This window comes from Mytilus trossulus, chromosome 10 (genome assembly GCF_036588685.1).
Source record: "Mytilus trossulus isolate FHL-02 chromosome 10, PNRI_Mtr1.1.1.hap1, whole genome shotgun sequence".
NCBI classification, from domain to species: domain Eukaryota; kingdom Metazoa; phylum Mollusca; class Bivalvia; order Mytilida; family Mytilidae; genus Mytilus; species Mytilus trossulus.
In genome coordinates, this window is record NC_086382.1 from 64,612,806 (window position 1) to 64,637,061 (window position 24,256).

General features: G+C 30.9%; 1 protein-coding gene across 4 annotated transcripts in view; it reads left to right on the forward strand.

The window, feature by feature from the left end:
• The window catches only part of LOC134688377 (transient receptor potential cation channel subfamily A member 1 homolog), a 38,967-nt gene extending 15,072 nt beyond the window's left edge, over positions 1-23,895 (forward strand). For all 4 annotated transcript variants that reach the window (XM_063549053.1, XM_063549054.1, XM_063549055.1 and 1 more), the window contains 16 exons: positions 7,383-7,490; positions 8,445-8,533; positions 8,827-8,973; positions 9,437-9,548; positions 9,798-9,934; positions 10,190-10,311; positions 10,683-10,835; positions 11,478-11,575; positions 12,958-13,127; positions 13,623-13,767; positions 14,115-14,246; positions 15,434-15,634; positions 16,750-16,959; positions 17,575-17,643; positions 18,522-18,701; positions 18,984-23,895. In XM_063549053.1, coding sequence (XP_063405123.1) covers positions 7,383-7,490; positions 8,445-8,533; positions 8,827-8,973; positions 9,437-9,548; positions 9,798-9,934; positions 10,190-10,311; positions 10,683-10,835; positions 11,478-11,575; positions 12,958-13,127; positions 13,623-13,767; positions 14,115-14,246; positions 15,434-15,634; positions 16,750-16,959; positions 17,575-17,643; positions 18,522-18,701; positions 18,984-19,175 — 2,265 coding nt within the window. In that variant the 3' untranslated portion in view covers positions 19,176-23,895. The remainder of the gene's footprint in view (positions 1-7,382; positions 7,491-8,444; positions 8,534-8,826; positions 8,974-9,436; positions 9,549-9,797; positions 9,935-10,189; positions 10,312-10,682; positions 10,836-11,477; positions 11,576-12,957; positions 13,128-13,622; positions 13,768-14,114; positions 14,247-15,433; positions 15,635-16,749; positions 16,960-17,574; positions 17,644-18,521; positions 18,702-18,983) is intronic.
• Positions 23,896-24,256: the final 361 nt, after the last annotated feature.

Sequence of the window (24,256 nt, forward strand, 5' to 3'; positions counted from 1 at the left end):
TTCAGGCTTCGTGTTGTTATGCATTTGATTCCGGATTTTGGAGAAAAAAAATGGAATGTCCCGGGTAATATTTGATGACGAAAACTGAAGAATAAGCCTTCTTTTCAACTTTTTTTCGCCGATTTTCATTATTTTTTTTGTTGTTGACGCGAATTGCCATGAAATGACAACCCACTATGATAAAATTGAGAATGGAAATGGGGAATGTGTCAAAGAGACAACAACCCGACCAAAATAAAAAAACACAACAGCAGAAGGTCACCAACAGGTCTTCAATGTAGCGAGAAATTCCCGCACCCGGAGGCGTCCTTTTTTGACGGCTAATGGCGGCTTAATCTGTTACGCCATGCAAATCTGCAAAGTTTCATTGTGGCCCACTGGGTTCCGCGGACCCTTACACATTTTTATATATATCGGTCCTCCTTTTTCTCGGCTACTGTTAAATCGAGACGTTTTTTTTATAAATGGCTAGCGAGGCATGAAGTTCATATGATTCAATCCAAATTGTTATCAAAGTGCGGAAACAATTTTGAATTGATGCAATCTTGTTCGCCTTGAAATCGACGTAACATATTTAGTCAAAATTCTTTTAAAAAAAATCACCTATATAACGAAAAGAAAACTGTGACAGACTTTAACACGAAAGGGAAGGCTTAAATTCTTCTTTAATTTTCATGCTACTGATTATAAATTAAGAAAGATCACTTGTCATGTTTTGTATTATTGGAATTTCGGAACCCTCTTGTTCATCCGTTTAAAGCACCATGAAACAATTGCCAGCTAATCCCAGTTTCAAAAAACTTTAAATGTGCAGTACATGTATTTCATTAATACGATTCAAGTTCTCAAAATGAATCAAGATAATATAAGGACAATAAGACATTTGTTAAAAGTATAAAACCCTTGTTATGTTGTATTACTATTTGAGAACATCTTTATGTTAAAGATATTAATCAAAACACTGAAGTACTGAACATGACCACAAGTTCTTGTGGACGGTCACAAGCACTTGTCTCAGAAAACCAAATCACATTTATTTACCTGAAAGTGACGTTACAATACAGACATTTTTTTTTTTCTGTGCGTGGATGATGAATTCAACCTCATCGTAGAAGTGATACAAATCAGTAAACACTGTTATTTTTGTTATACATTATTTTGATATTTGTAAATTACAGTTTCATGTATATATAATTTTCATCCATTTGTATATCATCCTATTTGCACTACATTAATTATATTAATTATTATAGTGCTGTTCAAGTGCATGGTGGACACTCTTCTGTAATATTTCGATTTTTCTAATAGGTTGCATTTGAGTGGGCATTCATATTTTCCAGCAAAACATTCAATGTCCCACGCAGAGAGAGGGAGCAAAGACAGATAACTCTGCATTGGATATCGCAAACGTTCTTGAGATAATCTTTCGCATGCTGTAACACACTTTTTTTCTGTACGTGTGTATAAATATTAAAGATTTTTTTTACTTTTTAAAGTTTAACGAAATTTTCATATTATTAATTTATGTTAAAAAAAACTCTATTTTTTTCTCTTTTTGATTTCTCATTCAATAACCAGTGCCAGAACCAGAATTTTTGAAAATGATAGAGCTGCGTTTGTTGGTTCTATAAGAAGTTTGATTAAGAGGGGGCTCGGGACTCAGTTTTGTCAAAACTCCCTGCTAATTAAAAAAAATACAAGATAAGAGATGGCGAGAAAATATCTTCGTCCTCAGTCAATATAATCTGAATAGACGCATATATAATGTGTTGATCTTGTCAACAGTCTTTAATTCATACATGTAATTTGGCGCCTTCCAAAACCATATGTTATGATTATGTATACAAGATATGGCGACCTATGAAATGACCCGCCGTTTTTGGTGCATATGGAAAAGAACATCACATAAACGAGGCCGTTAGTGCTCTCGTTTGAATTGATTTACATATTCGTTTCGGGGCCTTTTATTGTTGACTATGATGTATGAACTTTGCTCATTCTTGAAGGCCGTACGGTGGCCTAAAATTGTTAATTTCTGTGTCATTTTGGTCTTTTCTGTAGCTTCTTTTTGCTTCGAATAACAGAGCAGAGCTTTTAGTTTCAGTCGATATACACGCCATTTTGAAATAATTACTTGTCACATATAAATTATATTTGGTTGCTTCATGATGTGGCTGAAATTCAGCAACAACTATTGGCTTTAATGAGATAAAAATTTACAGACTGTTCTCATCTGAGGATATTAAGCCATCAAATGCCGGAACATTAACTGTGTGTATTAAATTTCAGATCAAATGTTATTAATTCATGGTCGTTTTATTATGCATATATTACTCACTGAAATTGAGAATTGAAATGTCAATCATAAATACGTCTTTACTTGCATTGCTAATCTGCAATATGTAGACGTTACGAGTGATGTTCGTGTCTATATGCGTTACATACGTTATCGCTAAAATCGGACTTTTTTAATGGTTTTGACGCTACAAAAATACTTCTAGAATAAGTAAAGTTAATGAACCTGTCTGGTTAGGGGAGGGTTGGGATCCGGCTAACATGTTTAACCCCGCCACACTATGTATGTATGTGCCTGTCCATAGTCCATGTAGTCTGGAGCCTGTAATCCAGTGGTTGTCGGTTGTTTAAGTGTTACGTATTTGTATTTCTTTCATTTTAAATAAAATACGGCTCTTAGTTTTCCCGTTTGAATTGTTTTACATTGTCATTGCAGGGCCATTTATAGCTGACTATGCGGCATGGGCTTTACTCATTGTTGAAGGCCGTACGGTGACCTATAATTGTTAATGTCTGTGTTATTTTGGTCTCTTGTGGAGACTTAATTGTCTCAATGGCAATCATACCACATCTTAATTCTGCGGGACCCCCAATTACGACTTCAGTTGTTCTCAGCAGTTGTCGGTATGGTGGCCTTATACTTCAACTGAAATTATTTATGCAGTCATTGTAAGTACCAAACAAATAGTTTTCACAAGAATAACATGACAGGTACGTAATTGTCAAATAAGCATCATTCAAAGAAAAAGAAAAAAACTTGATAGAGACTTTTAATATTAGGCACGATTTAAAAGATATTGTGTCACTATCTATACTCCCGATTCGGCGCTTACAATACAGTAACTTAGTGTCGTTCAAATGTTTCCGCAATATTTAAAAAATCTACCGCAGATTGTTTTATTGCGTTCCCGCGAAACAAAATCATGTCTACTCGAAAAAGCTCCCGGCTGCGTCCTAATGTCCCTTTCACGAAGTTTTGAAGTATAATTTCGAATAAAAATTTCATCACATGTGTTTGAAACAAATGTCGGTTTAGTAACATTCAAAAACAATTTGTGACTTATACTGAACCGATAATATACAGTGATAATACATGAAATATCCGTCAAACTTTCTACTCCGTCTACCTCTATGTCGATAAATAACGGACACACAGATAAATATCTCGTTGCGCTGAAGATAAGTGTGCAACCGTACTTTTTCGAATAGTCATGAGTTATATTACAGTGCTAATATTTTATAGATAATACGTTTTCTTTCAAACATTAAAGTTGTGCATTTTGCCACTATGCACGGAACTGATGTCCAACGAATTTGTCTTAAAGTTCTCTAAGGTAATTCAACATGTAACCCGGTCTAATGCATTTTCTGACAAGTTTAAGTTTTTTCTTAGTTTTTACAGTAGTATATTCGAATCGTTTCAAAGAAACATTGGGAGCATCATCCGAAACATTCTTCGTCCGTAAATTTTAAAGAAGCCTCTTTTAGGCTATAAGTTATCGCCGTAAGAAATTAATGCGTGCGACATCTAGTCACCAATTTTCAAACATTGTTTTCTCGGAAAGTACGAATGCAATGGAGATTAATATAGATATTTTGAAAATATTAGAAAAATAACATGTCTATATAAGACTTTGATTGTCGACTATTAAGTGCAAATCTAATCATCGTTTTCGTTTATTTCGACTGGACGCAACGTTTTTGCAAAAAATAAACACGTGACATTTTATTCACCAAATTAAAGAAAATAGGATCTTTTTTTGTTTTTGTGTTTGACCGATTTTGCCTTTGAAATAAAATAATTACAAAAAAAAACAGCATTAAACTAGCTATATCATTTTCTCACTTGATGACATCATTTATCCGTATTTTTTTAGTTATTTTCATTAATGTAGTTTCGAAAGCGGAGATGGGCCACAATGAAACTTTGCAGATTTGCATGGCGTAACAGATTAAGACCCCATTAGCCGTCAAAACAATGTATCATAGTGGGTTGTAATTTCATGGCAATTTGCGTCAACAACAAAAAAATAATGAAAATCGGAGAAAAAAAGTTGAAAAGAAGGCTTATTCTTCAGTTTTCGTCATCAAATATTACCCGGGACAGCCCATTTATCCAAAATCCGGAATCAAATGCATAACAACACGAAGAAAAGCGTTTTATCATGTTTTAATGGACATAATTGAACAAGGACATTTATATCCAGCACAATGATATCTTTGTTTTACTTGAAATATGATTTATCTGCACCTGCAGCGCATTTTAACCCACAAAACATACAAAAACGTGAACGGTACGAACATCGCGCGTAACGTCTTACGATTTGTTTGCTTAAAATATTCCTGTACAATGTTTTAAAAAATGCATTCAATGTATTTTATGACTTTTGTCAATTTAGGCACACCTCCAGAGAGACACACATCGAGAATCGTGTCTTTATATTTGTAAATATTTTAATTTTCAACAAGTAAAGGGAACAAAATATAATTAAAAACCAATTGTTCAGAGAACAATTGAAGGTCTTTCCATCAAAACAATGTATTTTGATATGAAAAGTTGTGAAACTAAGTCAAAATGGTCAATCGTCAAATGATAGCTCCTAGTAAGCTGATTCCAAAAATATATTGTTTCCATACATTTTTTTTAAAATAAGGGAGATAATTTGTTACTTCCGGTTTGAAAAATGTTACTTCCGATTATATTTGAATATTAACTTGACACTGATTCCAAAAATATCTGGTTCTATATACTTTTATATTAATAAAGTACAAAAAAATAGCTATTTCCGGTTTACAAAAGGTCACTTCCGGTTGTTTTTTACAAGGTTAAATGGTTTGATATCTTTTTCTAAAAGTTGTATATCTTTATCATGTATACATATAGAATAAAAGCAAAGGTCAAAATCTAGAACGTCAAATTAAGCTATGACCTTGAGATCAATTTCAAGGTCATAAACCAAGGACCTCAAATCAAAAGACCATAGGTCTTTATTATATTTAGTTAATGAGTTATATCACCAAACGCGTATTTTTAAATAAAAGAGGGGAGACAACTCCCTTTTACATTTAACGTACGCTTGCAATCAAAATTTACATCTTACGACATGTCGCAACTAACAATTTAGTAAAAATAATTTGTTGATATCTTATACAGTCTTTGGATATAAGTGAAAATAAGCCAAATTCAAATATTAGAATATGACCTTGACCTTTGACCTTGACCTAGTTTTCATTTTTTGGGACCAAGGACCTCAAATCAAAAGATCCTAGGTCTCTATCACTTATGATTTATAAGATAGAAATTCATATCACTTATATCAGATGCATAAGGGGAAATAACTCTCATATGGAGCGGTCATATGGCTTTGGTCAAAATAGGACAAATCATGCGAAGGATATAACGAGCAATTTTGTAAAATAAATTTGTCATAATCTTTAACGGTTGCGAAGGAGATGCGCTAACAAGGAAAACAGTGTTTGGGGAGATAACTCCTACAAAGAAAAGTATTCGTTTACACAGGGTAAATTTCAAAAGCGCATAAACTGTTCGATATCATATACCAAATATCTAAGCGACATATTGCAAAACAAATGTTTATCGCAAGAACAAAATTAGGCGGAAGAAAAAAAAAAAAAAAAAAAAAAATAATCAGAAGAAAAACAATAGGTCTTTCCACAGAAAAGTGGAAAGACCTAAAAAGAATGGATGTATAACGCAAACTTTTGAAGTAGAACAAAAAACTAAATATTTATTTAACATTTCTTTATTAATCAATATATAAAAATACTACATTTCCAATACTAAATTAACAACCCGATGCACACATATTACATTCAGTTTCACATTCAGCATTCAATGGATATTACCTTGAAAAAGAATAGTACCGGTAGTTCATAGCTTTTTAGAAAGCTAAAACTTTTTAATTTTCAAAGTGTATATCACTGATGCGTTTTGTTTTAATCTGTGTCAAAAAAGCGTTTACCAGAACGTAATAGGTGTTTGCACATAACGTAATAGGTGTTTGCACATAACGTAATAGGTGTTTGCACATAACGTAATAGGTGTTTACACATAACGTAATTGGTGTTTGCACCTAACGTAATAGATGTTTGGACATAATGTAATAAGCGATTGCACATAGCGTAATCGGTGTTTGCACATAATGTAAGCGTTATTTGCACAAAACGTAATAGTGTTTGCACATAATGATGTAGTTTTTATACATAACTTAATAGGTATTTGCACATAACGTAATAGGTGTTTGCACATAAGGTAAACGATGTTTGCACATAGGGGGAACGATGTTTGCACATAAGGTAAACGAGGTTTGCACAAAACGAATTAGTTGTTTGCACATAATGTTAAAGGCATTTGGACATGACGTAATGAATGCTCACAGAGAGTATCAACTGTACGGCAAAACGCATATGAATTATACCATGATGTATTATGTTTTTCACTGGAGATACATATGTATAAACACAACATAACGCCAAAAGACTATAATATTATGAGAATTACATAGAATAAAGGTGGATCAAAACAAAACGTTTAGAACATTTGACATAACAGTAACACTTGAGACAGGACACACTTATTAACTGACTTACGTAAAAGAAGAATAGACTCAACATAAATAAAATATGAGAGAATGTAAAGGTTGTTGATTATAAAGTTCAGAAGTATTCACAGAATATATAGTAGTTACAGCATAATGTAATGCATTTTTACACAACAAAGTTTAACACTGACATATCATACAATTGTTTGACTAAACAAATTACTAATATGACATAACACAGAGATGCCGTGTCAGGATATAAAGGCATCTGTACATAACATAAAGAAGAAATGACATGACGTAAAGGCAAAGCGACATAACACATTAAATATTTACACTATAAGACAGTTCAGGCGTTCCATACCATTCCTAATTGTGTCACTGCTCTGTTAAATTTTGATATTACCTTGAAAACAATAATGGATGTAAATAACAGAAAAAATGATAAAGGCCTGCAAATTAATTCATTGATCTTAAATACTTATAACAATTATTAATAGATGTACTTTTTTTTCCATTTTTCAGGCATTATTGAAGTACGAAGCTGTGCGTAACATGATCAACACTGGAGACAGATTTGATTTTGATCCGTTACACGTTGCTGCCATGAAAGGATTTTTACAAGTTCTTAGGGTAAGAATTAGATTTTATTTATATAATTACTCTGGTTTCCGATTAAAGCTCCATCATGATATCCCTATCAAAACACCTGCCAGGTCATAAAAGAAAATTTTGAAATTTAAGGTGAAATAGACATGTGCATTCCCTTAAATTTCCTTTGTTATAATTCTTATATTATTACATCACAATAGAAACCTATTATTCTATGAAGCAATAGAAATTTAGCTAATTGACCTCAGTCCAACCAGTGTAGTAAACAATAAGAATGCTTCTGTTTATAGATATTTATAGACATGAGGGTCTGCATTATTATGTTTCTATTTATAGATGGTCCAAGGGACACAGTTATCGACCTTTGGTTTTCCTTGTCTACGAATATAGTCCCTAGTGTAAACAGTGTATAACTTGCATGTTTTATTTGATACACTTTCAATTAAGTTCTTGCTATTAAATGCATGAAATATTAAGTAGGGGTATGTAATTACATGTCAAACAAATTTTGGTGCTGAATCTTTATGTTAAGTAGTGAATTGGTCCAGTTCTAAAAGGTCAAATTTTATCACGTCTGAAGCTGTCAAACTGAATTTGACACCCCCTTAACACAGAATTGTCAATATTTTGAGTTAGAGCTGGTAGAAGTTTCTATAATTTTGATATTATTTGTCTCACTGGTAGTACACTACACTAAAAATCTTTTTGAGAAAGAGCAGGTGCAATTTTTTTAATTTGAATTTATTGTCTAAAAGAAATGCACTACGAAATAACTGTTCTCGGGCCAGATATTTATAGACATGAGGGTCTGAATTAGTATGTTTCTGTTTATAGATATTTATAGACATGAGGGTCTGAATTAGTATGTTTCTGTTTATAGATATTTATAGACATGAGGGTCTATATATTGTTTCTATTTATAGATCCTGATAGATATAAGCATGAAAGTCTGAATTACTATATTTCTATTTATAGATCCTGATAGAGAATGGTGCTGATGTAGACAGTAAGAATGAAGAAGAACAGACTCCTTTACATTTAGCTGCTGACAATGGCAGAACAAAGTAAGGAAATAGTCATTATTCTTCATTTTGGTACTAACTTCAATGAATTGTGGGTATTGATGAAACTACAAAATGAGTATTCCAATTATCAATTGGCTTGTATGCAAAATTTGACAAAACCACCATAAACTGACATCTATAAAAAAAAAAAAAATTTAATCAATGAAAAGAGATGATTTTACCGTTCTTGAGTTATCTTCCTTTATAATATTACATGCCAGTAAAGGCATCATCTGTGTCCCTTGAGCACATTCACCATATATATTTTGATTTTTTTAATTTCTTAATTTTAGTTGTGTAAGAGAATTGTTGAATGCTGACCATTCTGCTGCCAATGATGAAGATGAGAATTCTAACACCCCTCTTCACTTAGCTGCTCTGAGTGGACATTCTAAAGTGGCTAATTTGCTGTTGACCAATGGAGCTGATGTTAGTGCTAGGTAAAGACATGTACCAACTTAACCATGTTAATGATATTTGACCTGTTTTTTTTAAAACTGAGATTACTTGTCTTAAAAGGATATTGGATATCATTTTCAGTTATGTGATTATATCCTATACAACTAACTTGCAGATAATGTTATGATTTTGACTATTAAGTCCTTCCATTATTACTTAATTGTTGCCAGAATAGGGTTTCCTATTGTGTTGGATTCTCTTCAAAAGTTTTATGAATTTTTCCACTCAACAAAACCACAAACAATTTTAATAAAAGAAATATCTGAGTTATGATATTATATTTTTAGGAGGAATACTTGTAAAAAAAGCCCATCATAATTTATCTAAAGACATCAAAATATTGTATGTAGCAGTTGACATGTTATTGCTGAAACAATTTTATTACTTTATTTTTTTATTTACTAAAGTGAGTTCTCTTATATTTTTATGTGTCTTTGATTTCAGAAATGGCAGTATGTGGACTCCCCTTGATTGTGCTGCAGCTAAAGGTTGGGTTAAGACAGCGAAAGTTCTGTTAGAGGCTGATTCTCCAGTAGATCCTATGGACAAGACAAAGGTACATTATTCTTTTGGATTGCATTTCTCCCATTTCAATATTGGCTACCCAACCATGTTTCCTAAACATTTTAACCTAATTTTTTGAGAATATCAAATGCAAATTTTGGAGGTTAAATTTTATCAGTTGATTGCAGTGACAAGGTGTGTGGTATGAAAAAAACACCATATTTTTGTTGTAGAAAATGCCTGTTATTAACAGTGTAAATGAATTATTCTTAGCTTTATATTATATAATTATTAATTTCAGACTACCCCACTCCATCTTGGTTGTCGCTATGGCCATTCTGATGTTGTGAAACTTTTGATCACATGGAAGGCCAATGTGACCCAGTGTGATTCAGATGGCTATAACTGCTTAGATTTGGCCATTGATAACAATAAAGTGTAAGTATTTAAAAATAAGCATAACTTACATTTTTGTTGGATTTTTTTTAAATACTGCTTATAAATAGCCTGCCCAGTTTTCAAAGTAAATTGAATTTTCAAGTTTTGTACTCATGTAAATCAACATTGATGGAAAGTATCTTATCTCTTGTTTGTATGTAAAACTTAATCTGTTAAATCTAGTTGGTAGATATGTTAAAAACATTTTTCAGTTTGAGGAATATCTGAAATGTTTTTGCTTTTGTTTTGTTATAGTGATGTTGCCACTGAAATAGTGAATTCTGTGTTCTGGGAAGATGCATTAAGAAATGAAACAATTGACATTGCTACAGGGTCAAGGACAACACCAATGAGAAAATTGATTAAGAAAATGCCAGGTAGGTTTTATTTTATTTTTCTAGCAAAAAAGAAAAAAAATGTAAAAAAGATAGTTTGGTGCATGAAAGTCTTACATTTATTTTAACAGATATTCAAGAAAAGATAATAGTCAGGACAAAATTTTAGATATTTTATTTCCCCTATCTAACTTACTGTTGAGAACAAAGTTTTGACCAGCATTCTTTGTTATTTTACATAAGCTTTCTTTTTTTATGAAACTGAGACCCATGAATGTTTCTGCTCCTGTTCCAGACTTGGTTCAACAAATTACAGTTGTTCCCCTTTAATTCTGTTGCTTTAAAAAAGATTAAAATAAAGATTTTGGAAATGTTTGGGAACTGTAAAATACAACACATAATTTAATTTCCAGATGTTGCAGAGGCTGTGTTTTTGCGCTGTATGACAGATAACAAGAAGAATCCTGAACACAAAGATTATGCTGTGTGGTTTAACTATGAATTTTTGGATGATACCTATGCCAACTGGGCTGAACCAGGAACCAGTGAAATAGGATCTGGATCAGGTGAGATATCTTTCAAAGATCTTAGCATTTTATTTTGACATTGTCACCAATCCTTTATATGATTTGGGTTGATAAGGTAAAGACAGGGGGTTGAGCAAGTTTTTTTTTTACCTCAGAATGAACAGCTATAAATAGGCTGAAAATGGAGATGAAGTCTTGTGTCTCCATGGAAATGAGCTGATATCATAGTTGGGTTCAATATTGTAGCAGCTAGTATATACATGTAGCTTAAATATCTGTTTGTTCGATAAGCTATGTATCTGGCCTATAAAAATTGTTTCTTTAATGGAATTTATCTGACACCATTTTGGATTCTTTCAATCATGATTTTTTTCCAGATATGTATTTAGTATTTGCCACTGAATGTGAATCACAGATCTATCATATTTACTGCTATTATAGTAACAGTAGAAATTTAGTATTTCTACACTGTAATGACACAAAAATTTTCTTTTTCAATTTGTAAATTTATAACTGTCTATTTAAAAAAAAAAGATGTGTGCTAAAGTTCCATTTATACTAACGTTGATACTTAGAACCTAACACCTACTTAAACCAAACAATTCTTATTTCCGTAGACATTGTGTGTAGCCATGTGTTCATTTTACACAGAACAGCTAATTGTAAATTTGTGTATTACAGGAAGTGTATATGGTGAAGATTTCAAACTATCAAAAAAAGCAAGAGCCTACACTACAGACTCAGGGGAGATGAAGAAAAATCATCCATTGATGATAATGGTAAGTTTGAAGTTTGTAAACATGAATTTAACTAAAGGATGTTCCCGATTTATGGGCATGTTGGGTATCACCCATAATAAAAAAAATCCTTTATTCTTATAACTCAAACCAAATTCTAAAGAAAATTAAAAACACTCAGACTTGGTTTATATGATAGCTCATCCAGAATGAGTTAAATTGAAGAACAGCCTCATAGTTATATATCTTGTTTTTGTCTCGCCTTGACGGAGTCAAAAAGCAAGACAAAGGTATGCTGTTTCCGGCGTTGGCGACGGCGTTAACAATGTATTAGTTTGTGATTAGCTCAGTTTTATGGGGAACCACTAGTGGTATGTCAATGATAATTGGTATGCAGATGTATTACCATTGCCACATCTCATTGCCATGGAGATTATTTGGCTCCGCCACCTCAGTCATGGTCTATTGACTTTGAATGGTTTGCTTACTTTACATGTATTAGTTTGTGATTAGGTCAGTTTATGGAGATCCACTTGTGGTACGTCAATGATGATTGGTATGCAGATGTATTACCATTGCCACATCTCATTGCCATGGAGATTTTTTGGCTCCGCCCCCTCAGTCATGGTCTATTGACTTTGAATGGTTTGCTTACTTTACATGTATTAGTTTGTGATTAGGTCAGTTTATGGAGATCCACTTGTGGTACGTCAATGATAATTGGTATGCAGATGTATTACCATTGCCACATCTCATTGCCATGGAGATTTTTTGGCTCCGCCCCCTCAGTCATGGTCTATTGACTTTGAATGGTTTGCTTACTTTACATGTATTACTTTGTGATTAGGTCAGTTTATGGAAATCCACTTGTGGTACATCAATGATAATTGGTATGCAGATGTATTAGCATTGTCACATCTCATTGCCATGGAGATTATTTGGCTCTGCCCCCTCAGTCATGGTCTATTGACTTTGATTGGTTTGCTTACATTACATGTATTAGTTTGTGATTAGGTCAATTTTTAGGGATCCACTTGTGGTAGGTCATTGATATTTGGTTTGCAATTGTATTAGCATTAATTGGCACAATTCATTGCCAAAATTACCAGATTACAAAAAGGCGAGACATATCTCTGTGATAACAGTTTATTATACATGAAAATAAGATCAAGTGTTTCAAACAGTCTTTCTACCTTCATATTTTACTTATTTGCACCAATGATAGTTATTGCCCTATATTTTGTCATCAAAAGGTATCAGTATCTACTGTTGTAAAATATTGACTTACTTGAGGGTTGCACAAAAATTATGTATATACTTTATATATTTTAGATTTTGTATATTTTTATTTTAAATGCATCTATGTCTATCTGTGCAATTAACGTTTGAAGTCGGTATTGTGAATAAATTATTATATTTTTCAGGTGACATCTAAACGAGAAGATTTGTTAGCTCACCCACTGGTAACAGCTTTACTGAAGTATAAATGGAACAGTTTTGGTCGAGTCTTCTACTACATCAATTTCTTCATTTATGCTGTTTTCCTCACTTTTTTGACAGGATATATTATAGAAACCAAACCTCCTTTTCTATAGTAAGTTCATCTAGTTTTTCAAAGGGGATGTATATATAGATTCTACCACTGCATTACAACTGTGATATAATATTTGTTCACTCAAGATGGCTAAATTTTCAAACTTAAAATGAACAGCGTTTTGAGACTTTTTTGTTTGAATATTGAAAATTTTATTGTTTGAAATAGAATTGAAGGTCATTTGATAATCGAGTTTGAACAAATTTCCATGAAAGTAAACAACATTGACCTGCAACTTACTTTGAACAAATTCTCTAGTGAATTCAAAATAGAAAAAAAACATCCTGCCATTACAATGATATGTGCACAGACACCATTTCTGAATTGAATTAACAGTATATTATCTTTTTTCACGAAATACACACACTTCAGGTGTTATTTTCAAGAAGATTCAGAATTGGGCAATGTTTTATATAATGATATTGATTGATGTTTTTTAAGGTTTGATTAAGGTGTATTTCTGATTTTGATGACTTATTTGTTGTTTAATTTTAGTGAATTAGAACTTGGTGCCGGGAATAATACTTGTGACATGGTGAGCCTTGCAAACGCTGCAGGCAAAGACTATGATCAACCTTTGTTTGCTAAGATTGGAAAGTATGTCATCATGGCTTTGGCTGCATGGAATCTGTTAAGAGAGGTTAGTTTGTAGATATTTAGAGTAAAGACTGCTTTTTATGCAAATAGAACCTTGATAGATACAACTTCAAAGCATCATTTCTACCTTTAAGAGTTTGAACAAGACTGTTCAGTGCCCATTTCTGAATGAGAACGTAGGAAACACAAAGATTTTAAAATGTAGAGATTATATTATGAATTGATGTCTATTTCAACTTAGAACTTTGAATTGACTGAACAGATAGTTTATGCATATACCTTATGTATACCTTTTTGTAAGAATTGATACATGAAAAAAACATCCTCTTTCATACCTTTTAAATTTGTTTCTGTTGTCACAATTTTCTCTATGAAAATATTTGATTTCAGCTACTCCAAGTGTACCAGGCCAAACTGCAATATTTAGGTTGGGAGAATTTGATAGAATGGGTGACATATATTTGTGCCTTATTGTTGGTGATTGACTTCAAAACCTGTCAGCGAGATACTGGTTTTAGAGAAGTATGTAACAATGCTCATGGAATTGTAGAAATCAAAAGAGATATCAAGTGTACATCTGACAATTAAACAGCAATCAAACAACAAAAATATCAAAAGATTTTTAGAGTTAATATACTGCCTTCAGCAATGGATCAATGCATCAAGCACTAATTCACTTGGTGTCTAGATTAGAAGTGAACTAGATGGATAAATAAATCAAAGATATACCATAACAACAAACTTCTAAAAGGGCCTAAAAAAACCAGTAAAAATAAATTAGACAATCATTGCTGAGGATAATTCTTTATAGGAAGACATGGTTAAATGATTTGTATTTTTGAACTCAACATGTCTTGTTTTAATTTCTGTCAATGGAATAAACAAAATTGCATAGATAAACACACATGTACATGAATAAAGATCAGTGTAGAAATTCAACAAAACTGGGACCTCCTAGGTGGTTTCCTGGTAGGATTCTTGTTACAAATATGGGAGACAGTGCATTTGAACCCTTGCTTTGTGAAACCAAACATTTGTCTTTGGTGCTTCTTGTCTGAGCATACAAAGTTAAAGACATAAGAGTAAAGACTGGTTCACTGAATTTCAGAATAATGTCGAGCTGTGAAGGATGATATGTCTTCTTCCCAACTTTTAAAATTTTTAAAGATTAAGCTCAAAGTGTCAATCAAGGACAAATTAAAGCAGTGTGTATGGTCATACAACATTAACATGCTATTGTCTTTAATATGCAAATGGACATTAAACAGCCATTCATCCTCATCTAAAATACTGGCAAAACAGATAACAATAACACAAGTAAAACAGAATTAACCACCAATAATCTATGACTTATAATTGTCTAGCACATTTTGAAATATGTTAAAATCATGAACCATTACAGATATGCTTATAATTTTTTTATTAGAAATTTGAGAAATTATAAGGCCATGGAAAAATAAAAGATGGTTTCCCCTAACCCGACCGGGTCATTTGTTTACCGCTGGGTCATTAAATTTTTCTGTAAAAAAATAAATAAATGGTGTTTTTTTTTTACAGAGACAACTTAAAGTGTTGGAAATATATGCAAGATTATAGTTCCACTATAGAAACAAAAAGCCTGACTACCGGGTCTATAAAATTTCCCCATGTTAGGGGAAACCAAAAATTAATTTTCCATGGCCTAAATTTGAATATTTTATCATTGACAGGACTGGCAATGGTCATTGGGAGCTACATCTATATTTTTAGCGTGGATAGAATTGGTGTTGTTTTTACAGAAGTTTCCAGCGTTAGGAATCTATGTTGTGATGTTCAAGGACATCCTTAATACATTCATACAGTTCTTCATTGTTTTCGTCTTATTCATTGTGGCCTTTGCCTTGGGATTTTATACATTACTACAAAACCAGGTAATTGTTTTGTTAAAAGTTTATTATGTATTAGTATGAAGTTAATATATAAACAACAGCAATCAATTACATGCCCTACAAACCAATAGCAGATGTCAATTCTCACTACAATTGTAATGTAGTTTTGAGGACCATTTTACCAACTATACAGTGTATTCACTTTAAAGAAGCAAAAATATATCCTTAGATTTTTCTGTTGTTCTGAGCTTGTGAATTAAATTGAAACTAGTGTCATCATCACAATTGTAGATCCATTATTGTAAGTGCAAGCTGTTCAAAATATTTTGAAGGTTTGCTTTCCATTTAGACTTTTTCTAATTTAGAAATATTTTAAATGTATAAATCAATATTAAAAAGACTATGCTAGGTAAACCTTCCTAGAGAAAATGCATGTGTTCCTTTTTTAACAAAGGTGTTGTTCTTACTAGTTTTTTATGCCCCCACCTACAATAGTAGAGGGGCATTATGTTTTCTGGTCTGTGCTTCCGTTCGTCTGTCTGTTCATTCGTCTGTCCGTCCATCCGTTCGTCCGTCTGTCTCGCTTCAGGTTTTTGGTCAAGGTAGTTTTTGATGAAACTGAAGTCCAATAAACTTGAAACTTAGTACATATGTTCCTTTTGATATGATCTTTCTAATTTTAAAGCCAAATTAGACTTTTGACCCCAATTTCACGGTCCACTGAACATAGAAAATGAAAGTGTGAGTTTCAGGTTAAAGTTCTTGGTCAAGGTAGTTTTTGATGATGTTGAAGTCCAATCAACTCGAAACTAAGTACACATGTTCCCTATGGTATGATCTTTCTTATTTTAATGCCACATTAGACTTTTTACCCAATTTCACGGTCCATTGAACATGGAAAATTATAGTGTGAGTGGGGCATCCGTGTACTTTGGACACATTCTTGTTTACAAAACATTTACACAGTTTTACTGTCAGAACTATTTTCTTCATTTTTTGTGAACATGGTTGAATTAATTAAGTCTTTTTTGGGAATAAATTAAAAAAATTTCATTACTGAAACCAAGAAGTGATAATGTTTGGTCATGTAAAAAAATAGGTCCTGATGACATGAAAATTTAACATAAGTATATAATTAGAATTGATTTATATTTTAGGAACCATTTGCCTCAGTGTGGCAATCTTTAATGAAAACAACTGTGATGATGATTGGAGAATTTGAATATGATTCTATTTTTAACGACCAGTTTAGAGATCCATCAAGTGCTAGTTATGATTATCGTAGCATTGTATTCCAAGAACCAATTACTTATGTGTTGTTCGTTGTCTTCATGGTGATCATGTCCATCATCATCATGAACTTACTGGTAAGAATCAAACTTATCATTTTATTTACACGGCTTTCATATGCTTTATTGAATTTAACTTGTAAATCCATTGCTTTAACCAATTACAGAAAGGAAAAATCATATTGTTTTTCAGATCAACTCAATGTCTTTCTGATTTATGTTGATTTTTATGTAATTGAAAGCTATAGCTTGTGCCAATTTCTCCCCCTATAGATGCTTGGTTGCCATACTTATTCATGGCTAGTGTCAGCAAGGTAACATAAACTAGACAATGCTTCTGCTAATATTATTTGTGTTTACATTTAATTATTCAATTGTAAATGAACTTTCCCTACTCCTTTTGTTTTCCTTTTGTTTTCTTCCTGTTTTGGCCTGGGTTTTATATTTAGGGATGGAAATGCACATATCCAAAAGGTAGTGAAGCCAATATCTTTTCATGTCTGGATCACACTTTTCAAACAATGTTTAAATCCCACTATGAAGAAGTAAAGGTTTGTTTCCTTGCAGAATGCTTTGCAAAAATAAATGTAAACATGTTGTTCATATGTATAAATAACCATAACAGCCAAATTACTAAAGTGGTATCTGATCTTCCATTTATATTCCAAATTTACATGTTTGTTAATATTATAGGTTGGTTTGGCTGTAGATGACATCAAGGCAGTACAGGAACAAGCAGCATTAAAGAGAATGGCTATGCAGGTAATACAAGGGTCACCCTGCTTACTAATTAAACTTTTTTTTATAGTTAAATCTATTTTTTTGTTCCTAAAATTCAAAGTTAAATTTTGAACTGTAAAAAATAAATCTGGCATCATTCATTATGAGTCACTTTTATTAGAAAAAGTTTTGATCTGATGAAAATTTTTACATGTGATCAATAGTGAAATATATTATACAATTATGGCCCGTTGAAAAGGTGCGCCAGAAGTGAAATAACTTTTAAGGGTTGACAATTTTGGATATTCATCGATTTAAAGGGGCAGCAAGTATTTTATTATACCGAACTAACAGAGGAAGTGCATTTCGAACACTTACTATAATAGTGTCTATATTTTTAATAATAAATTTATTTTTAACATTACACACAGACTGATGTTTAAAAATACATTTGTGTTTGAATTTATCGAATTTACAACAAAAGTAGAATCTTTTTGTAAAATATTGATGGCCCTGAAAAGGACTGTTTATAAGAGATATTATTAGCTGCTGGCACTCTCAGCTCTATTCATGTCGAATGCCTTATTTCCTCGTCTAGTGAAAGCGTTGAACGCTGCCATTTTGTTTATTTATGTCTGTGACATCATTTTCATGGGAGGTAACTCAAGTACAAATCAACACACTCAAAAGGTTATTCACCTCTGGTGTAAATTTTAAGGGTTATTCATCCTTGCTAAATCCTTAAGCTTGCAATTGAATGAAAATTTACTGAATTATTCCATGTCACGTGATAATGTTTCACCCAATAGAATTGTTTGAAATATATATATGGTATAATTATATGGCATGTTTATTATGTTTCTCTTTATATAGAAAATCAGTGTAAATGCATAGCCAAGTACAACTATTGAATGTTTTAGGTTGAACTGGCTCTAGATGTGGAAAGACTTGTGCCTGAATTTATAAGAAGAAGATTTGTTATTCAAAAGCAAAAAATCAGGCCGAACGAAAGAACATTGAATCCATTGAAAAAGCTTTCAGCAATTGAAGCTGGGGATCTTTCTTCAGCTGCTATTTCTAAGGCTTTGAACCCAGAATTGGTAAGATTGATACATTTGATAAAGCAGTGTTTTCTGTTTCCTCATTTTGAACTGCATTTCGTAAAGTGAAATTGATGTTAAAATGGAAAAAAAGAAAAAAAACAATATAAAAGATTCAGATAATGAATTAAACTTTCATTTATTAGTATCTCAGACTGAAGTACAAGCATCATTTTATAAACATAATTGTAATAATTTCATTCTTTTAGAAAGCAAAAGCATTCTTTTAAACACTTTATAATTGTGGATTTGGTGATGTCATCATTTGAATACATTTTATAGGATGAGATAGAAAAGCTACAAGAAAGTCAAGACCACTTACAGAAAGATGTAAAGAAATTAAAATCTAGTATTAAAGACATCCAGGCTCAGAACAATAAGTTAGAGAGCATGATATTGGCATTACTGAAGAAAGAAGGTGTAGGCTTCGAAGAGGAAGATTTCCAGGATACTGAAAACTTACAACTCATTTAAATGTTATTTTAGTCTGACCATGGTAGATGGACATTGGTTTTATGTATATTATTACTAATCAAGCAACAAAACTTCATTTAGAAATGTAAAACTATTGACTTAGAAATAGGTATAAAGTATTGTGAGACTTGTTGATATTTCTGTCCTATCCCTGGGGTTGAAATTTTTCTTGAATAATTTTATATTAAAGAATTGACAAATGGCAGCTTTTTTCATATTGAAAAAAAATTGCAGAAAATTTTATAAAAAAATGGTACTTTTTTTCCATCTAGCTTTTGATGAAAGTGGGGGAACATTTGAAAATTGAGATAGGTAGAGGTGGGAAAATTAATTTTGAACCTTTTCCATTCCAGCACAATTGGAAATAAGACAATACATGGCTATTTGTATCGGAACATTTTATATGTCCAGAAAGAAACAAATGTTATGAAGATTGGAATTTCAGGCATAATGTTCTATGTGGTTAAACTCCTATATTACTTTTAGAAGTATAGAAACATATACTGCTCTTGTAAACTAAATACCTACTATTTGTAAAATGTTTAGATAAGTCTTATGTGTGTATAGATACATATTATGTGTGTTTATGTACTCTTATGTATGTATATGTACCAGTTGAGTTAGTACATACTAAATATAGTGTCTTACTTTATTTTCTATTGCAAGTAATTGAATCATATTTGTTATAATGTGCTTATGTCACCAGATGATATTAATAAAGAAAGCAGGTTTAAATCATGCCCATTAATTAGCTTATTGTTAAAGCTCTTATTGATACAGGATTGACAATGATGTGTTATGAAATTTTATGTAAAGGATAAGTAGAGTATTCTAAGATTCCTTGAAAGTATTTTTGTTAATACCAGTATTTCTTCTATATAAATAAACTTACGAAATGATGTAAAAAGAAATTTAAAAATTTCATTCAGCCATATTTTTTTTTCAATTTCATTTTGTATTATGCAATAAAATTGAGAATGGAAATGGGGAATGTATCAAAGATATGAGTATGGCAATAACAATAACTTGACCGAGATGGCAGATTTTAAAGATGGTAGGTTAATTGAAAAACACCCATAAACATTTGCATACATTGATTCTGGTAGACAAATATTAATAACTTTACTAATAGGTAAATCAGGGTATATCTAGATTCCATAATTTTGTATGATGTTAGTAAATGATTAATTACCAAAGGAAATTGACCTGTTTTCATTATTTTCTAACTAGTCATTGTTTAAACTATGATTTTTTGTTATTTTGGTATAACATTCTGAATTGAAATTTTGTTAGAAAAAAGGCTATATTGAGGCCTTATACAACCTACTACAATGTAACAAGTCTTTGATATACTTGCATGAAAATTTGATACAGTATATACTTGCTTCAGAGTTGATTTATACAATTATCATATAATTCATACTCTTATAAATATTTATAGCTTCAGATATTCAAGTCATAATTATTATCCAAGATTTTTTGTGTATTGGTATAACAATATTTGTGCTACCAATGCATCTTTTGAAAACAAAAAAGGAGTATTTTTATCCAAATGTTCTTACTTTTCATTCTGGTCAATTTATTTGCTCAATTTTTCTTATGCATAATTATGAATAAAAGAGATAGCCTTACTTTTAGCAAGTAAGTGACGCAGTACTTTCGTTTTATGTTATGTAAAGAAAAAGCACAGACTTTCCATACAAATTATTCAGGTTTAATGTATATGAAGGTTGTACCTTTCTGCTATAGTTGTGTTTTTATTTCTATATGTGGATATGTAAATAAGTGGTTTTAGTTTAATAATTGTAAACAGAAAAGTATAATTAATTTTTTTATCAGTATCATAATAGACAAGTTGTTGAAGTTATAGTTACTAAAATTTGATTGACAATTTGCAAACTTTGTTCTGACAAATTAAAAGATAATTAAAAATACTTAGAGAATGTTATTGATGTATTTAGATAATAATTTTATGACTTATATTGTGTTCATTTCCATAATTGTAATTAGTGCTATTTCTTTAATTTTAGTTCATTTATTCATGACTGTTATAATATATTGTATATTGTTCCTTATGTCATAAAGATATAACCTAGAAAAAACAAAAAGTTATAACTATTTACTTGCAAAAACAATTGACAATTTGTTTACATTTACCTGAGGGTTTGGATGGGTTTAACATAAATTAAAATAATCTGCTCTAAGGGAAGATTTAGACCAAAAAATAAAAAAAATGATATATGGAGAGTTGTGGGATGCTGAAATATAAGGAAAAGAGAAATAATCCCCCCTTCCCCCCAAAACAAATTTAATAAAATAAATAAATAAAAAATAATAAAAGAACAATTTAATAAATAGAATTGTAAAAAATGTCATAAGAATTAAAAAAAAAAATAATATTAAAGCACCCTATCCAGACCCTCTCATAACCTTTTTGTATATAAAAGTATATAAAATTGTGGTGAAGCCATTATTTCTCATACTGTAATTTTCCCCATTTTCAAGTAATTATTTTTCACTGATGTTTTGCTCTACTTAATGACAAAATGAAGGAAAAGCCTGCAGATACAATTTCTGTAGTGTTTCAGATAGGTAGACCATTTTTTTTATATATAATTTTACAGTTTTTTATTCTGACCAATTCATTATTTTTATTTTTTTTTATTTAAATGTGTTTATTGTTTGACCAATTATGTTTAGTTTATTTATGGTTGTGTTTTGTTGAATGAAATGAATTTATTTTGTTTATTATCCCCTTCTTTATCAGCATCGAGTTTAAGAAGAAAAAGAGGTGAACTTAACTGCATTCAAGTTCAAAGTTAAAAGCTCCTCAAGTAGTTTAAACTCCAGATGATACAATTGATATACAACCACAATGGTCGTATACAGACCACAAACATTTTTTTGCTTTGGATAATGCTAGTATTGGGCAATAGCAAGAAATCTTCAATTGCATAGTATTTGAAAATAGCACTGTATTAAGAAAATTCAGACAATAACAAGCTTGAATATTGTGTCAAAACCTGCACCAACTGTTCTGAGGTCGTATCAGGCTTCACTCAGCAAAGCATTTTTTGTTTGTCATTTGAAGGCTCATTTGTGGGATATCTAATTTATAGGTTACATAGCAGTTGTTATTTATTTGTATGAGCTGATTGTGTTGATAGTACAAAGATGCTACTTTAATGTGTAGCATACAAAAATATAGACATTTGATGGGGAAACGTACACAAATGGTTGAAATATTGAAGTTGTAAAATTTAATTATTGAAGATATGTTTAAAAAGTATAGATCTGAATACAAATTGTATATTGCAAATCTACCTCTTTTGTCTTATGTATATTGTATGCAATATTCGATGCTTCTAATTCATTTTATTTTAATCTTCATATTAAACACAAAATGAACTAAAAATTGTAACTTCTTATTAAAAGTCAGACATGGTAATCAATCTTCTACCATTATTAAAAAAAGTATGCAGATCATGCTTATTCTAATATTTTTAATACTTTTTTACATTATTGAAAAAGATGAGCTATTTATATTATTATTAAGTTTTAATTTGGAAATATGCAAAGTGTTTTTTGAAGAAGTATATTCTTTCCTATGAATTTCTGAACTTTTATCTTTTGTAGATATTTTAATGAATTTGTGATATTTTATGACATTGATGTAGACAATCAAAGTTGTTAAGATGTTAATGCTGCTGAATTTATATACTATATATATATATATATAAGCATTAAAACATTTCTGTTTCTTTTCTGAAAAATTGTAGATTTTAATTTAATTTTTTTTTATTAAATCAAATCATGATTTGTTAATAATATAATAAGAAAATAGTTTACTTGTATAGATGCTGTATCTGTGTATGTATATATTTATTAATGTATTGTCCTGTATATACAGTCATACTGGAAAGAGCAGATTTCTACCTAGTAAGATAAGTGAAGTTAGTTTTTATGTTGAAAAATTCACATTTCACGTTCGAAATATTCTCAGATTTTTCAAACTTAGTTACATCAAGTAAACACTTTAATGACATGAAAAATAATTGTTAATTGTTTAGGTTTTGTCCATCAAAAGTTAAAGAAATGACATTCAGACCAATGATCTGTGCACATATAGTTGAATGAATGTTTAATCTATCCTTTTCGCCTGTATACCTGTGCATTACATTCTGAATTCTTTTGGAATGGATCACTTATATACTGTATAGGTTTAAAATAAGATTTTTAATGGATTTTATATTCAATAAAAAGACCAAATTCCAAGAATATTTTGCTCAGTTTAAAGATGAATTAATTTTTTAAAAGTATAGAACAAGGTTTTCTAAAACATAAAGAACTGTTTTATAACCTCTCATGTTGTATGCTAGCAGCAGTCCATAATATTTACTTTAATTATGAAAGCTATGCATACACTCTTTGTAAAAGTTATTTTACGACATGATTTGAAACTTATTATTGGATTGAATATTTGAAAAGTTTTTGCCTGTTTTGTTTTGTTATGTAGATTTGTTTGATTTATAACTGGATTATAGTGTTGAAGAAAGAAGGCATACTGAGAAACTTTATTACCAATACGTATATATATATATATACCTTATCCATGTAGATTTTTTATAGATATTTATAATTGTTATTTATTGTCATTAGTTCTATGAATTACCAATTTCCTGAATCCTATTTTTTGTATAATAAAAATTATTAATCATAATCATGTTTATTGATATGCATGCCTAAATAGGTCAACCATCAAGTTAACCAATTTTGGAACAAAGAAAAAATGTTAACATTGAAAACAAAATATTTAATGATAGTATTTTTAAAGTTAGGGATTGCTAATGATTACACGTAAAAAAAACCTATAACTATTGGTATAGTTGACCAGAACTATGTGACACATCCACAACATTGTATAAAAATGAGTGAGATACCATCTCTGTGTTCTTCTATTGTCATCAAACATTTTGTTGAAAATTTAGATATTCATAATAGAACACCACTTCCAATAGCTTAAATTACAGGATAAAAACATACATTTTGCATGTGTGTACATTTGAGTTTCAAATAGCATG